This window comes from Saimiri boliviensis, chromosome 8 (genome assembly GCF_048565385.1).
Source record: "Saimiri boliviensis isolate mSaiBol1 chromosome 8, mSaiBol1.pri, whole genome shotgun sequence".
Taxonomy (NCBI): domain Eukaryota; kingdom Metazoa; phylum Chordata; class Mammalia; order Primates; family Cebidae; genus Saimiri; species Saimiri boliviensis.
The window spans coordinates 114692136-114709428 of NC_133456.1; the positions used below are offsets into that span (position 1 = coordinate 114692136).

At 55.3% G+C, this 17293-nt stretch overlaps 1 protein-coding gene across 11 annotated transcripts in view; it reads right to left on the reverse strand.

The window, feature by feature from the left end:
• The window catches only part of PFKFB3 (6-phosphofructo-2-kinase/fructose-2,6-biphosphatase 3), a 259701-nt gene that overhangs the window by 186110 nt on the left and 56298 nt on the right, over nucleotides 1-17293 (reverse strand). For 6 of the 11 annotated variants that reach the window (XM_003939038.4, XM_039478657.2, XM_010349691.3 and 3 more), the window contains exons 2-10: nucleotides 8450-8575; nucleotides 6929-7025; nucleotides 6177-6243; nucleotides 5627-5701; nucleotides 5247-5303; nucleotides 2782-2906; nucleotides 1300-1507; nucleotides 653-799; nucleotides 425-529 (exon numbers count right to left, since the gene is read on the reverse strand). In XM_003939038.4, the coding sequence (XP_003939087.1) occupies nucleotides 425-529; nucleotides 653-799; nucleotides 1300-1507; nucleotides 2782-2906; nucleotides 5247-5303; nucleotides 5627-5701; nucleotides 6177-6243; nucleotides 6929-7025; nucleotides 8450-8575 (1007 nt within the window). Of the gene's footprint in view, nucleotides 1-424; nucleotides 530-652; nucleotides 800-1299; nucleotides 1508-2781; nucleotides 2907-5246; nucleotides 5304-5626; nucleotides 5702-6176; nucleotides 6244-6928; nucleotides 7026-8449; nucleotides 8576-16850; nucleotides 17257-17293 lie in introns of those variants that run through there. The other 5 variants (XM_003939036.4, XM_003939037.4, XM_074405088.1 and 2 more) reach the window with 3 other exon arrangements.

Sequence of the window (17293 nt, forward strand, 5' to 3'; positions counted from 1 at the left end):
ACCTGGCTGGGGGAGGACACACCCGGCCCAGCAGGATCCCCTCTGCAGAGGAGACAGTAGTGTCCTCAGCCACAGCCACCTGGGCGCCGCACGTGGGGAAGCGCAGACGCTTCTCGGGGGATGTGGAGTCAACCCTCCCAGCGGCCCGCCCACCACCCCACCCAGTGGACCATCACTCGCCACCTTCCTCCTCTGCCATACAGTTCTGTGTCCTAGAGAAACACACCTCACTTCTGCTTACGGGAAAATGCACTTCTTCCCAGGCTATTAGAAGGTTCAGTTTGGGGGGCTTGATTCCGAGGTAGAGGGTGTAGGAGTCCCCAGAACCCACACGGAGCCGAACTCCCTGAAGGGGTGGCCCAGCCCCGCACAGTGGTGGCCATGGGCACTGGGGTCCCTCAGCCCGCCCCAGCCTGGCGCTCACCTCCCCGGTGGGGTAGCGGTAGTAGTACTTGTCCTGCTCCCGCAGCGCGTACTCCTCGGGGTAGGTGTCTCTGATCTCTTCGTAGGTCAGCTCCTCACAGACACCCTGCGGGGACCCAGTGGTCACTCAGGGGAACAAACCACGGGGACCACTGCGGGCATCTAGGACCTCGTGGAAAACCGCCCCATGCCCCAGGGTGAGGCTGCCCACCCGCCTGCCGGGACTCACTGCGTCAATCTCATTGAGCGCCTTCCACTGCTCATAGGGCAGCCGCAGCGCCTCAGCCGTCTGGATGGTGCTCTTGAGCTGGCTGGTCCACACTCGCAGGTCCTTTAGGTTCTGCTCCTCCACGAACTTGCTCAGGGCGCTGGCAAACTGAGAGGTGGAGGAGAGGGGCCGTTGATTCCAGGCGCCTGTGGCTCCTCCGAGGGCCAGGGGCTAGAGGCAGCCCCTGACGGGGCTGTGCACTGGTTACACTTGGGGGCCCAAGCCACTGGGACAGCCACAGCAGCACACACCCTTCCCAGAGCCCAGGCTCAGCTCTTCCCGCCCCTCCCCTTCCTAGTGCACAATTGCTCACACACCACAGACACACACACACACACACACACACACACAAACACATAGGTACAAAGTAACACAAACACAGACATACATACAAAGCCACATGGATATGCATAGACACACACACACACACACACAGAGCCATACAGAGATGTGCACAGACACAGATATGCACAGAGACACCCAGGCGCACGCATAACACACACAGCAAGCACACAAAGCAGCAGCAGCAGCACACACGCCCCCACCCACCCGCAGACCCCGCGACCGCCCTGCAGCCAGCACGGCCCACGCCTCAGCACAGCCCGCACCTTCTTGCCGCGGCTGGACAGGCCCGAGTCGCCCCCGATGCGGCCCTGGAGGTTGTGCTCGTTCTCGCCGTGCCGGCACAGGTAGATGGTGCGCGGCTGCACGTGGATATTCATCAGGTAGTACACGATGCGGCTCTGGATATGGTCCTGCACCCGGTTCACCAGGAACCTCCGGCCCACGTCGATCACCTTGATCAGCGACAAGTCCCTGCAGAGACACCGCCAGGACCGCAGCTCAGGCCCCGCCCCATGGCAGGATGCACCGGCCTGGCCCTGCCCATCTCCAGAAGACGTGTTCCCCAGGGAACAGCAAGGCTGGACTGCAGGTCCCTCCCGGGCACAGACCGAATCCTTCTAAGAGACAGAGAATACGCGTGCAACAACTTCCATGGCCGGTGCTGCCCGTGAGCCTAGTTGGCCTCCCAGAAGAGGGAGAGAAAAAAGAAAATGGAGAAAAAAAGAAATGGGACTGTGCAGTGGCTCGGGCCTGCAATCCCAGCACTTTGGGAGGCTGAGGCAAGAGGATCACTTGGGTCTAGGAGTTCAAGACCAGCCTAGGCAACACAGCAAAACCTCATCCCTACTAAGGAAAAAAAAATAGCCGGGCATGTTTACCCACACCTGTAGTCCCAGCTACTCAGGAGGCAGAGGCGGTAGGATTATATGAGCCCAGAAGTTTGAACCTGCGGTGAGCTATGATCACACCACTGCACTCTAGCCTGGGAGACAAAGGGAGACCCTGTCAAGAAAGAAAAGAAGAAAAAGGAAAAGGAGAGAGGAGAGAAAAGAAAAGAAGGAAGAAGGAAAGGAGAAAGAAAGGAACTCTGAGAGGGTCAGTAGCAAGATCACATTCAACTCTACACTGACTCCCTGTACTTCCACACAGTGTTCAAAATATTCCCACCGAATATGGTCACCAAGGATTGTTTTTAAAAGATATCTTCCTCAGCTGGGTGTGGTGGCTCACACCTATAATCCCAGCACTTTGGGAGGCCCAGGCGGGTGGATCACTTGAGTCCTGACCTCAAGTTCAAGACCAGTCTGTCCAACACGAGGAAACCCTGTCTCTACTAAAAATATAACAATTAGCCAGCGTCATGGCACCCGCCTGTAGTCCCAGCTACTTGGGAGGCTGACACAGGAGAATCACTTGAACCCAGGAGGCGGAGGTTGTAGCGAGCCGAGATTGTGCCATTGCACTCCAGCCTGGGTGACAGAGCGACACTCTGTCTCAAAAAAAAAAAAAAAAAAAGATATTTTCAAAGACAGTTGATAAAGGTATCCAGCGGCTGTGTGTGATCACCTGAGGCCAGGAGCTCAAGATCAGCCTGAGCAACACAGCAAGACCTCATTTCTACAAAAAAAACTGTCTTAAAAAAATTTTTTTTAAACGTAGCCAGGAGCAAATGCTTTCTGGGAACTCAAGAATGCAATAAAAACCCGCCTGTGGGTCTTGCAGAGACGGCCAGCTACGGGAATCACCTGTCGCATTTGTCGGGGTCAAGGGGCTGGTAGCTGGCTTCGTAGCAACTGATCCGCTTCATGAAGTCGTCCATGGCTTCTGCCGAGTTGCAGTCTTTGTAATCCGGGCTGGAGATTTTCACTTCCTGCAACACCACAAAGGGGCAGCTGATGAATCACGCTGGAAGGCTTTCTGCTGAGATTAAGCAGGATTTGGGGCTTTCAAAAGGGGCGCGCACAGAAGGCTCAGTACAAAGATTATCCGGCCCAGCGTGCAGCAGAAAGGGAGAAAGATCCTGGGGGCTGAGTCACGGCCTGATGTTACAGGAGGAGGATTTCCCGGGGAGATGGAGAACTGCAGCGGGAAGGACAGAGACAGAAAACCCACAGAGAATCCATAATGAACACCTCTGAACAGTCCAGCAAGTCAGGATCTGTCCCGTGCCCGAGTCACTGCCAGACAGCCTGGCGCTGAGCTCAGCAGAGTTCCACGTGGGCACCTGCAATATTCCCCGCGCCGGGAGGAGGCTGCTGGTTCTCAGGTGCGCTCAGGAGTTGCCAGAGATGCCCTGGTCTTGTGTGGATTCCCCTCCACCAGCCACCACCCAAGGCAGCCCCAGCATGACCAGTCTGCGGTTTAGCCGCTTCTCCAATTAGGGCTCCTTTGCAGGGCTGGCTCTCCTAGGCAGAGCCAGAGCAGAAGCAAAGCAGGTCTACCAACACCCACAGTGGCACAGGCCCCAGAAACCACGTGGACTTTAGGGAAACCCAGCATTTTTGAATGTCTGGGCTCTCTTTCCCATCAACCAGTGTCATCACTGGGAGGCAGCCACTCTCTAAGACTCAAGTCAATGGGGAGTTGTGTCTGTGTCCTGGCAGTTTCAGCTGGGGAAGATGAGAAAGTCCCAGTAGAGAGTGTGGCGCTTGCCCAACTATGGGCACAGAATTTGCTGCTGAAGTGCACACTTTAAAAAGTGTGGCTAAGATGGTCTGGTGTGGCGGCTCACACCTATAATCTCAGCAGTTTGAGAGGCTGAGGCAGGTGGATCACTTGAGGTCAGGAGTTTGAGACCAGCCTGGCCAACATGGTGAAACCCTGTCTCCACTAAAAATACCCCAAAAAATTAGCCAGGCATGGCGGCACACGCCTTGGAATCCCAACTACTCGGGAGGCTGAGGCAGGAGAATTGCTTGAACCCAGGAGGCAGAGGCTGCAGTGAGTCGAAATTGCGCCACTGCACTCCAGCCTGGGTGACAGGAGGAGACTCCGTCTCAAATAATTAATTATTAATAAAAAATTATTAAGATGGTAAGTAAGTTCACAAATGCCTGGATCTGCAAAGCGGCTTTGCGATTTCATCAGAAAGAGATTTCTGAACGTGGCAGGCTGGGGCAAATGAATGCTAGTAGACAACCAGACAAATGTGAAAGTCCTTGCTAAGCACATGGGAAACCGCTCGCTGGAAAAATGACTTCCAGCTGCGCTCTGCTGCCCTCCTCGGGGAACGAGGAGCGCCAGGCCCGAGGAAGTCGGCAAATCCTCTGTTTAGGTCATTTCCTTGAACTCCGAGCCGCCTCCTTTGCACCCACCGGGCACACCTAAACTGACTTTTCACAATTCAGATAGCCCTTCCTGAAGCAGGAATTCATTTCTTAGAGATATCTAGAAGTATTTCCATCACTTTGGGGAAGATCCTGTGGCTAACACATGCTTAGCATCCCCTCCAAAGGTGCAAAGATACCAACACCACAGCATCCCAGTCTAAGTCTTCAGAACTGCTTTTCTTTATAGAATTGTTTTATTCCGATTTGTTTAAGCTGAAGAGAAAAGTATCTCCAACAGAGGGTGGTGACCCGTGGTAAGTCTCCATAGTAACCAGTCCTGTTTATGATACCACTGCTATCGAGTGGTAACACTGGAGAAATTCAAGTCACAAGGTCAAGTGCCCACAGTTTATCGGGGCAAGCTCCCCGGCACAGCAGACGGGAAGGTTTGCAGCATGTTCACGAGATGCATCAGCAGGAAGGGTCTTACTGCCCAAACTCAAGAGGCTGCTGAGCCCTCTGGACTCTTGTCAATGCAAAAGCATTCTCACCTCCCGGAGCCGTCACAGCAAGCGACACACTTGCCGCCTCCTGTCCCATCTGGGGCCAATAAGCTGCCCTCTGCCCCCAGCAGCCCCATCACCACTAGCTGCCGGCCTCCTGCCACCAACAGAAACTGCTCCTGTCTCCCTGAATTCTTTTCTATGTTCCCCACAAGCCTGCCCACTGCCCTGGAAGGAGCAGCCAGCCCCTCACAGGACAGGCCTTTGGGTTCAAAACCACTCTGCAGGTCTGAGCTTCCAATCAACAGCAAGCTGGGGGCCGCTCATCCTAAGGGCTCAGCTGCCCCTCCGAGCCCGACCTGGTCCCCACTCCCTCACACTGCAAATGCCCTTGTGGTCTGTGTGGCCACGGGAGCACAGGGTTCCTGGCTGTCTTACCATGATATTGGAGGCCACAACAGTAGGGTCGTCGCACACGGACTCGATGAAAAACGCCTGGTGGAAGCGAGGCAGGATGTTAGAAAACAGACACGGCGAAGGACTGACCTTGCCATCACTGCCACGTCCTGATCCAGACAAGGCGGACGCACACCACCCACCAGCTCCCAAAGACAGGAAAGCCCACCTCCTCACTGCCACCTCCGCCACCGCCCCTCCGGAACACCCCATTCCCCCAAGAGCTCTACCGCACGGATGCCCTAATTTAAGGCAGCAAAACGTGGGCAGCAGGAGGGGAGGGACCGAGCAGGACTCAGGCTGCTCCCCGAGGTCTCTTCCTCTCCGGAGCTCTCTGGCTCAAGACAAGACACTCAGCTCACCTTAAAGTCATTTTCTTTGGCAAAATGAAGGATCATGTGTCTCCTCTCTCTGGTAGTATTGGTGGCATCGAAAACCTGATGTGGAGAGCGAAGGGCCGAGAGGAAGACTCTAAGTTTGAGTTTAACATTTACCAGAACAGCAAGGACGCCAGACCCATCACCTCCAGCAATAAGCCCCCAAAGCGTTTCCAGGGGAGACGGTGCTTGCCCACCACCCGCTCCAGGGCATGCTCACAGGGCAGGCCTCCCCCACTGCCAACAGCACTCAGGGGTGGTAGTGTCGGGGGAGTACCCCAAAAGCAAACAAACAAAACAGTAACGTGCAGTGGGACAGTATACAAGGAAGAGCCAGTGGTCCTGTGAGCAGCCCAGGTCCTGCCCACCCTGGACGTGGGGGACTGGGAGTCTGCCATCCCACATCCACTTTCCCGAGCCCCTGCTTCTCTCCACCCTCAGGGCCAGAGGCAGGAGTCTTGATACAGCCCAGGCCAGCGCGGACCCCCTCACGGGTGGGACGGGACACTGAGCTGGCTACATTCCCCGGACTTACCGCGATTTGTCCCCCTTCTTTTGCCAGGTAGCTTTTGACATCTCTCAAGGCAGCTAAGGCACACTGCCTGCAACACACAGAAAAGAGACGCCGAACGTCAGCACGGGTGCATCTGCTGGAGCAGCCCAAACAACCCCCCAGGCACCCCAACAAGCAGAGGAACTGGTGGCTCCATCTACACTGCTCAGCGCTGGGCAGCACCCCTCAGGCCCAGAGGCTTCCAACCCGGGCCCCTCGCAGGCAGCTTCGGGCACCCTCGGGAGGGTGCTGGTGCCGGGGGCTGCTCGGGGAACCACTCCTCGGGGAGCTGCTGAGAAGTCGCTGCCCAGAACCACCCAGAGTTGTACTGACTGGTCTGGGGCAGGCCCTGGCATCAAGGGCTTTAGATCCCCCAGGAGGCTCCAACGCACAGCCACAGCCGAGCACCCTTGCACTAGGGTTTCACATCAACTCGCACTTAACAAGAAATCCTTTCCAAACAGGAAGGGACACTCCCGATGAGCAGGACTTGCTTATTCTCAGGGAGAGCGCCGCTGCGGCTCAGTCCCAGGGAGGGTCAGTGCTGTGAGACCAGCAGGGAACAGAGGACAGCAGCAATCTCGAGGGGGTGGAGGGTAGGGCGGGGCAGGGGAGCTTGTTCCCACACCGCACAGGCCTGACGGCCGCCAGCAAAAGCCACCCCTTGGGCCGGCATTCTCTGCCCCCTCCAGAGCCTGGCTCGCAGCACAGCAAACCCACAGCCGCAGCCTTACTTCCGGACTCGCATGGCCTCCTCGTTGTCAGGGCGGAAGAAGCTGTAGCTGCTGTAGTGCTTCACGGCCTCCCGGCGGTACTCCCCGACGTTGAACACTGCGGGCGGGAAGGAGGACGGCCCGGTCACTGAGTGGGAGCGGGATCACGGTATCCAAAGGAAGAGCCGCCTGGCCAACCACACCCGCTTGAATGGACGGGGCGGCGTGGAACCAGTGCGGACGCCCCGCCCTGAGCTACCCTCAGCTCGTGGGGACAGCAGCCGCAGGCCGCCTGGCTTCCCCAGTCCCGCTGCAGTGACACCACCGCAGGCTCTGTGACACCGTGCCCTCCAGCCAAGTCTACAATCCCAGTCTCACGATGTCCTAAACCAGAGACTGAGACTGTGAGAAGGGGTGGGGGAGGCCCCAGGGGTCAACAAATTTCCACCCACGGTGTCAGAAAGCGAGCAAGGTCTCACACCCACTGCCAGGCCTAGCTCAGCCCTTCTGCGGGCACAGCGGCCATGGCCAGGGGAATGTGTTCCACGGTTCTTGGGCACTGAGCTGGGAACAGTGGGGATGGTAAGCATAAAAACCATCCCCCCAAAAGAGGGGAGGGTGGGAGAGGAACAAGGGTTACAAAATAACCAGTTGAGTACAAATGCTATGTGGGTAACAGGGTCACCTGAAGCCCAGTCCCCATCAATATGCAATAGACTCATGTAACAAACATGCACATCTACCCCCCGAATCTAAAATTTAAAAAAAAAAAAAAAAAAAAAACAGTCCCCATCCACAAGATGTTCCCCATCTAGCTGGGAAGACCAACCAGAGATTCATAAATGCATCATCTACAACAGCAGCCCCCATCCTTTTTGGCACCAGGGACCAGTTTCGTGGTAGACGGTTTTTCCACGGACAGGGAGGGGTTGTGGGTGTGCAGCTTTGGGATGAAACTGTTCCACCTCAGATCATCAGGCATTAGGTTCCCATAAGGAGCACGCAACCTAGATGCCTCACATGTGCAGTTCACAGTACGGTTCACTCCTGTGAGAATCTAATGCCACCACCGATCAGACCTGAGGCAGGGCTAGGCGGGAATGCTCGCTCACCGCCACTCACTGCCACTCACCTGGCTCGGTTCCTAACAGGCCACCGACAGAGCGGTCCGCGGCCCAGGGGTTGAAGACCCTTGATCTATGGTATGCGGTCTTAGGGCCATCGGCAGAGCAATGTGAGTTACAACTGAGTGGTAAGGAATGTGAAGGACCTAGGTGGCCGGAGATGGCTTGGAAGGAAGTGAAATCTGAGTCAGGCAGGATTTAGGGGAGTGGGAAACAGAACGGCCAGTAAGAAAAAAACCTAACAGATGAAGGGTGTAGACACAGTGTGGAGGCGACTGTGGCTACACAGGAGGCAGGATCAGACTCCCCAACCTGGGGACAGATGCGCCCAGGGTGGTCCTGCCCGTGAAATCAGCAGCTGAGATGGAAGGTCAAGTTTTTGCACGTGCAGGGGATCGGCCTCGAGACCCAGCCTCACCTTTTGTGGGGACGCCAATCCAGTTGAGGTAGCGAGTCAGCTTCTTGGAGATGTAGGTCTTGCCCCGGGCAGGAAGGCCCACCATGACGATGACCGTGGGAGAGTTGGTCAGCTTTGGCCCACAGGCTGCAAAAACAAGCAAGAGGGCGTGTCACTGACCAAGTGACTGAAGAAGAGGAGCACAGTCCACGACCTACAGTAACGCCAAAGAATTTCACCAACATTTTTCTCAGGTAGGGTCTCACTCTGTCACCCAGGTGGGAGTGCAGCGCTCTTCACGGCCCACTGCAGCCTTGAACCTCTGAACTTAAGTGATCCTTCCGCCTCAGCCTTCCCAATAGCTGTGACTACCACCACCATCCCTGGCTACTTTTTTTATTTCTGTAGAGATGGGTTCTCGCTGTGTGGCCGAAGCTGGCCTCGAACTCACGGTCTCAAACAATCCTCCCAGAGTGCTGGGATTATAGGCGTGAGCCACCACACCCAGCATTCACTGAAGTTTTTATTTCATCTCCCCATCCTGAAGCCCGTGGCATTTTACCAACGAGGGTCACCAGGCAACCCTAGTGGCCGCAGCCCCCAGCCACACATTGTCGCTCAGTCTTGCCTTTAGGTTCTACTTGGCAAAGACCGTCCCAACCCCAAATTCCCAAGCTGATAGCCAGGGTGCTAAACCTGGTGGGGAACCAGTGACTAATACCACAGGGGAAGTGGAAGTGCTCCTGGGGGTGGGAGGAAAGGATTCCTCTCCCCAGGGATGGTGGGGCTCATAAGAGAGTGTAGTCCTCTCTTGGACAGAGGGGCAAGGGGCTGAGGCCCAGGGGGCCAAGAGATAGAGAGTCCCACCATCAGTGTCCAAACCTCCACACAGGAGGTACGGGCAGCATTTGTCAAAAAACATCTTAAAGAAGGCAACTGGAGTTTACAGCCAGGCATGGTAGCTCGTGCCTGTAATCCCAGTGCTTTAGGGGGCCAAGGCAAGAGGATCACTTGAGGCCAAGAGTTTGAGACTAGCCTGGGCAACATAGCAAGACCCTGTCTCTACAAAAAATAAATTAAAAAAAAAAAATTAGAAGAAAACGAAAAGAGTTTATCAAATGAAAGTAAGTCAGAGAGCCAGAATGCTAAAATCACCCCCCAGCAGACAGGTAAATCCTCCACCACTGAGCCTCCCACACCCTGTCTGACCCCTCTTCTGGTGCCAGGCTCTGACGAATGCTGGGGCCCTGCCAAGGGAAAAACCAGTCACGAAGCCCCAGGCAGGGGCCGGCTCTACCACCATCTCCAGGTAGCCTGGAGACGCTCTGGCCCGCCAGTTCCCTCCTGGCTTCTGCTGCTACACAAGGGTCTCTTGTGCCTCAGCATCTCAGTAAGACAAAACAGCAGGGAGTGGGGGGTTGCTGGGTTTTGCAGAAAGCAGTCAGAAGAAACCTATTCTGGAAGCTGAAAGCCCCGTATTTCCCCTGCTATCACCTGGTTCTGAGACTCTTAGGCGACTCCTGCACCCGACCAACATGCAAACTCCAGGGCCAGATGTGGCCTGCCAACTCCCGCCTGGGCGGTGCTGCCCAGCGCTCACTGCCACGCAGTCAGCCTGGACTGGGAACCCATGGTTCCCAGATGTGGCCACACGGCCTGCAAGGAAACCTCTGAAAGCAACCTCTGAAAGCAGCACACAGAGCCAGGCAGACGTCGGACCGACACAAGCCCTGACATCCCAGTGAGCGGGCTTAGGCTAGGGGGAGCCACCACCTCACAGAAGGGCACTGGCTCAGGGAGAAGCCCCTCTGTAAGCTGGACCCCGCAACAGGGCTCCAAACGGGAGTCAGTGTCCAGGATCTGCTCCCAGGCCTGGAGGCGGGGTAGGGAGGCAGGCATGGTATGCAGGGCCTTTGTTCCCTCCATGCTGCTTGGAGACCATCAGTGACCTTCTCAGCAGGCAGTGACGAGACAGACAGGCTATTGGGATCAGCAGACGCTCAGGAGATGCTAAAAGCCCTGGGCTGGCATGCCCTCGGCATCCAGTGACCTAGAACAGACAGGTTCCTCGAAAACAGATGCTTTTCACTGACCGGAGAGCCGGGCATCCTGAGCACATGAGTACAACAAACAAGCACAAGGCACCAAGGGGCTGTCTTGTGTCCCCAGGGCACGGAGAGAGGTGGTGGCCTCCCTGAAAACCAGCGAGACACACCCCACTGTGCCCAGGGTCATTCTGGCGGCAGTTGCAGCTGCCACATTGGAGAAGTGGCGCAACCGCTTGGAAACAATGCCCATCCACTGACTCTTCCCCCAGGCCAAGGGTCCCTCCTGGTCTCACCAGGTGTCCCCACCGTGCCGCTGCTCCTAAGAGCACCCAGAGATGCACAGAGACAGACACACACACATCCTCTCAGCTGTGCATATGCGTGGAACATTTCCATCAGAACCACCCCAAGGAAGCAGAGGCTGATTGATTTATCCATCGGGGGATTATGTCTACCCACTAATCACAGGAACAAATCTCCTCTGGCAGTAGACATTTGAGGAGGGAAAAAACAGCAACATAAGGCAAACGTTCAGACTGGATTTCAAACCCAAATAAACCCCCAGGCCCTTCTTGGCAAAGCAGAGCCATCCTCCCTGTGCACTGGTTTCTCCCAGAGGAAGATTCAAAGAGGGGCGCTAGAGGTGTTTGCAGCTGTCCATACCCTCAGATGTCCCCAGGGTCATCACAAACCCTTACTAAACCTTTAAGTCTTACTCTCCAACCGCTGCCCCTTGTAAAAACTCACAGTGCCAGGCGTGGTGGTGAGTTTTGGTACTGTAGGCTTGTAGACAGCCAGGGCTCACGCCTGTAATCTCAACACTTTGGGATGCCAAGGCAGGCAGATCCTGAGGGCAGGAGTTCGAGACCAGCCGAGCTGACATGGTGAAAGCCCATGTATCTCTACTAAAAATACAAAAATTAGCCAAGTGTGGTGATGCATGCCTATAATCCCAGCTACCTGGGAGGCTGAGGCAGGAGAATCACTTGAACCCCGCAGTCAGGGTTGCAGTGACATCTCAAAAAAAACAAAAACAATAAAACACAAAACACAGTACACCACCTCACACTTCTAATTCCATGACCCTCAGTTTCTTCTCTTCTCAATGGGCCTTTGTAACCACCAAAAAAGAGACACTCCCTGCCTGCCTCATGACCTTCCTTGGATCTCTGCCCAAGGCACAGTCATTAGAAAACCTAAGTACTGGACAGGCATGGTGGCTCAAGCCTGTAATCCCAGCACTTTGGGCGGCAGAGGCGGGCAGATCATTTGAGGTTCGAAACCAGCCTAACACGGCAAAAATCCCATCTCTAATAAAAATACAAAAATTAGCCAGGCGTGCTGGCCGGCGCCTATAATCCCATCTGCTGAGGCAGGAAAATCCCTTGAACCCAGGAGGCAGAGGTTGCATGAGCCGAGATTGCACCACTGCACTCCAGCCTGGGCGACAGAGCAAAACTCTGCCTCAATAAAAAAAAAAAAAAGTAATTGAGTTTAACACAAGATTTCCCAAAGAGTAACTGTGTGTCCCATTTCATTTTATGTAAATGTTTAACTTCTTTTTCACACACACACAAAGTTTTGAAAGTTGTGAAACTTTTGATGTCAACTGAAACACGCATGGGGGAACATAGATGTCACATGTTACAGGGGAAGGAAGCAACGGCGTATAAAGACCCAGGGTCACAGACTAAATACCCGAATTGAGTCTAGGGGACTCACGCTCAAAGCATTGTCATGATTAAGACCATGGTCACTTGGGTAAGACCTCCCAGAAAGTCACCAAGTCCCAGGAGCAGAGCTTCAATTCTACAAGGTCACTACGTTCACGACACGCTCGCTCACTGGCCACAGGCACTAGGTTTATACCCTGGGTCCCCATGAGACAGAGGCTACTTGGAGAAGACAGGGTCAGCATTGCTGAGTAGTGCCTCTGGGCTAAGCCCTGGCTGTCTACAAGCCCGCAATACCATTAGTCTACAACACAGGCTGCCTACTGGGACCCATTCCCGGCAGGTGAACGCACATAGGAAGCCAAAGGAAAACTGAAGGCTGGCTGGTGAACACTCAGCCACGGGATACAGTGACACAAGGAGCCAGTTATGGAAAGCAGCAGCCAGATGGATGGAGAATCCCCCACCTGGACAGTGAGAGGCTGGCACCCCTGGGTTCCTATTCCTGCTCACCCAGCTAGATTAAGTTACTAACCTCTCTGACTATGCAATGCCTGGACAGACAGCAGCAGCCCGCACAGCATGCATCCCCCACTGACCCAAACCTTAACGCAGAATGCATCCTAGAAAATAAACCCTAGGGGCTACCCAGGGATAAGGTAGCGATTTCTCTAGGACACCACCGGCCCAGCTTCCTCAAGGTAGAATACCATCAGCCGGCGTCACTCCCTACAGAGATGAAAGTCTTTCATCCAGGCCGGGCGCGGTGGCTCAAGCCTGTAATCCCAGCACTTTGGGAGGCCGAGGCGGGTGGATCACGAGGTCAAAAGATCGAGACCATCCTGATCAACATGGTGAAACCCCGTCTCTACTAAAAATACAAAAAATTAGCTGGGCATGGTGGCGCATGCCTGTAATCCCAGCTACTCAGGAGGCTGAGACAGGAGAATTGCCTGAACCCGGGAGGCGGAGGTTGCGGTGAGCCGAGATCGCGCCATTGCACTCCAGCCTGGGTAACAAGAGCGAAACTCCGTCTCAAAAAAAAAAAAAAGTCTTTCATCCGTATTTGGGTACAACATCAACCTTTCCTCAGACTTAATTTCCTGCTGTGTCCATCTAAATCCTGAGCAAAGACAAGCTGGCAGTTTGTCTCATCCCACTGTATTTAAGGTGGGGGTAGTGGGGGAGACCAGGTACAGTGGCTCACACCTGTAATCCCAGCACTTTGGGAGGCCAAGGGGGCATCGCTTGAAACCAGGAATTCGAGACCAGCCTGGGCAACACAGCAAGACACCGTTTGTACAAAAATACCTTTAAAAATTAACTGGGCACAACAACACACACCCATAGTCCCAGCTACTTGGGAGGCTGAGGCAGAAGGATTGCTTGAGCCCAGGAATTCAAGATCGCAATGAGATGTGACTGCACCATTGCACTCCAGCCTGGATGACAGAGTGAGACCCTGTCTCAAAAGACAAAGTTTGGTGCTTTAAGAGGCTGTCTTTCTACCTGCTGTTTACAACCCTGCACTGACCAGTACTAATCTCCCATTTGCTCCACTGATGATGGCAATTCCTGAGTTAATGCCAAGTCCCAAGCACTGTCTTAAGACTCAGCCCGGTACCCGGGACCCCTCACTGTCCTATTAAGTAAACAGTAAGACAAGGAAACTGAGGTTCTGAGTGGATAAATAGGTGGCGACTTGAACACAAAGGCTCTTGAATTTTAGGGATGATGAAGAGAAAGGAAAGCCAGCCCTTGCCAGTCAAAAAGGTACTTCCTGCCCATTATGCTGACTCACAAATTCAGCCAGTCAGCAGGAGCTACAGGCTACATACAAAGGAAGCTACACGTTTTGTAAGAAACATCTACCACCATGTTGCGGTAGCAAGAAGGCATCCCATTAATGTGCCTCTGAGGCAGGAAGATCACACAGCTCGTGATGTGGTAATGTCTGGTTGTTCTACTGTTCTTTGTCTATAAACAGCAGCATCCTAGACACCCTCCTTCAGCAATAAACCTCAGGGAGGCTGGGAATGGTGGCACCTGCCTGTAACCTCAGCACTTTGGGAGGCCAAGGTGGGAAGATCACTTGAGGCCAGGAGTTCAAGACCAGCCTGAGCAACACAGCAAGACCCCATCTCTATGAATTCTTTTTTTAGCCAGATGTGGTGTTGCATACTTGTAGTCCTGGCTATGGGAGAGGCTGAGGTGGGAGGATCACTTGAGCCCAGGAGTTGCTGGTTACAATGAGCTATGATCACACCACTGCCCTTCAGCCTGGGTAACAGTATGAGATTCTGCCTCAAAAATGAATAAATAGATAATAAACCTCAGGGGACTCTACTGCAGACCCCCAATGAGAAGAGTACTTATAAATATGGCAACAGGTTTAGAAGAAAGAAAACCCACCCACCTGGGCATGGTAGCTCACGCCTATAGTACCAGACTTTGGGAGGCCGATGTGGGTGGATCACTTGAAGTCAGGAGTTTGAGACCAGCCTGGCCAACAAGGCAAAACCTTGTCTTCACTAAAAATACAAAAATTAGCTGGGCATGGTGGTGTACACCTATAATCCCAGCTTCTTGGGAGGCTGACGCATAAGAATCCCTTGAACCCAGGAGGTGAAGGTTGCAGTGAGCCAAGATCTCACCACTGCACTCTAGCCTGGACAACAGAGCAATACTCCATCTCGAAAGGAAAGAAAGAAATGAAAGAAAGAAAGAAGAACAGACCCACTCAATGTCCCAGATGCCATTAGAGAATTGAGGAAGGGTATCAGGAAAGATGCCAAACAGACATACCTTCTTCCCTCCATTCCATTAAGAGATAAATGTGACTATATAAACAGAAAGATACCACCACTTGAAATAAGGGCATGTGATGCCCAGGCTGCAGATCTTTTTACAAGAAGGAATGTGTCTGAGACTACACCCCAAAGCCACACAGGAGGATGCCAGTAGTGGGCGGGACAAGAGAATTAATCCATCAGCTTTAGCCAAACTCCCACCCTCCAGCTCTGAATGATTCTGATAGGGATTCTTAGGCAAATCTCTCACTGTATGCAGTGAGACGTGCAGGTTGATGGAATCCAGTGGATCAGTATCCAGGCCTGGAGGGAGGATGCCTTGCTGCACGCTGGTGTTTCTCAAAATCACTACTGAGCTAATGCCAGCTGATCTCAGAGCCCTGGAAGACACAGGATGCTCCTCCCAGACCGGGTGCATACGCATGCGATCACATGTATGTACATATATGGACTAGCCCACATTGCAGTTTACCTAGTGCTATAGAAATAATACTTGTCTCATGCAAAAGTTGTTTCTGCATTTGGCCTTGGCCAAACCTCCCTGGAGATTTAAAGATATTCATTCCACATCACTTATAGGTTTTACACCAAGACAGCCATGGGCCACCCCAGTTAAAGTGCATCTGACAGAGCTGGGCAACACACCTGCAGCCCCAGACCTGGGAACCACAGCCCTGGGCACCCCAGCCCTGGGCCACCTCACCAAGAGGAGGAACAAGACCTCTCTTGAGGGCTACCCCAGAACTCTCAAGTCCAGCAGGATGGACCTGCTGCCGTCCCCACCCAGGGCACACCACGGGGGTGGGTGTGGGGAGAGGGGCAGGTCTGGACGAGGCCGGTGATTCAGACCGGGCAGGCCTCCAGAGGAGCTGTCAAGTCCCGCAGGGGCCGTCCTAAGAAACGTGGCAGCCGGGCAACCCTGCCAGCCGCCTGCACTCAGGCGCCCTCGAAGGATCCGAAGCCACCTTGACAGTTTGCACCTGGATCCCACGATCACCGCTCAGGCTACAACCTGACCTGGGCGAAACCGCACCAGGCGGCTCCCTGTCCAGCCAATGGGCGCTGGAGCGCATTACCTGGAGAGGCGGCATCGCCTCTCTGCGCTGCCCACCCGCCCTTTTCCGCGGCAGGGCACTGCCAGCCAATTCTGAGCACCGGGGAGTGCATGCGCCCAGGGCGCGTGGAGCGGCGCCAACCGTGCACTCACCAAACCACCCACCCTCCCCAAAGCCGGAGGCACAGGCGTGGCTCCAGGTGGCTCTCCTGGCGCCCCCAGCACGGAAGGGCACCCCCAAGACGCTGGGGATGCGCAGAAGAGAAAGAAAGAGATAAAAGCAGAAAGAAACACGGAGTGGGAGAAGGAGGAGGTAGAAACAGAGAGAGAGAAATAGAGACCTATATACGAAAGAGGAAATAGGACAGAGAAGTAGGTTACTAAGTGAAGAGAGGCGATAGAAATGCATAGCAAGGGGGGGAAGGAGAAGGAAACAGAGGCAGAGAGGGGAGACCCGGACGGTGGAGAAAGGCGGAGGCGCGAGCTGCCGGGTCGCTGGCCGCGGGCGACCTGGGCGGGGGTCGGGGACAGGGATCGTGGAGGATGTGGGCCCCCTCCCCGGCCTGGCCAGGCTCGCGCGTCCGCTCGGTCTCAGCGCCCGCAGCCCAACCGGGCGCACTCCCCGCTTCCAGGCCGACGGGGCAGCCACGGGGACCGAGCCACAGCGCCCCCGCCGCCCAGCCAAGGACGCGCAGCCCGCGGCCTCCGCTCCGCCCAGCCGGCCCGACCCGCTCGGGCGCGCCCCCCGCAGAGGGGCGTCGGCACAAAGCCGCCCCACACAATGGCTCAGCCCCGCGCGGCGCGCCCTGCAGCCTTGCCCCGCGCAGCTGCACTCACATCTGGGCAACGAGGGCCGGTGGTCCACGGGCACCCAGATCTTCTGCACCCGACTCTGGGTCAGTTCCAACGGCATCTTCGCGGCTGAGCCTGACTGCCCGCCTCCCGGGGCCGAGATGCCGACTCCGGGCGGAGAGCGACCGCCGACCCCCGGAACAAAGGAGGACAAGGGGGCGTGCGCCGGCGCGCGGCCGGGCGTTCCCTGCGCTGCCGGGGGAAACGTGCTTTGGGCTAAGTCCCGGACTCTCGCCCGTGCGGGGCTCGACCTGCGCTTCGAGGGACGCGGGGCTGGGGATGCTCGGCACGGCCGGCTCGCCCGCTCGGGAAGCTCAGAGATGCTCGGGCGCAGTGACAGCCGCGCTCCAGCCACCGGGCCCTGACGCTCGCCTCCTCTCCGACTCTGCTGGGATGCCCCGCGCACCGCCCGCTTTTAAAGAGCAAGG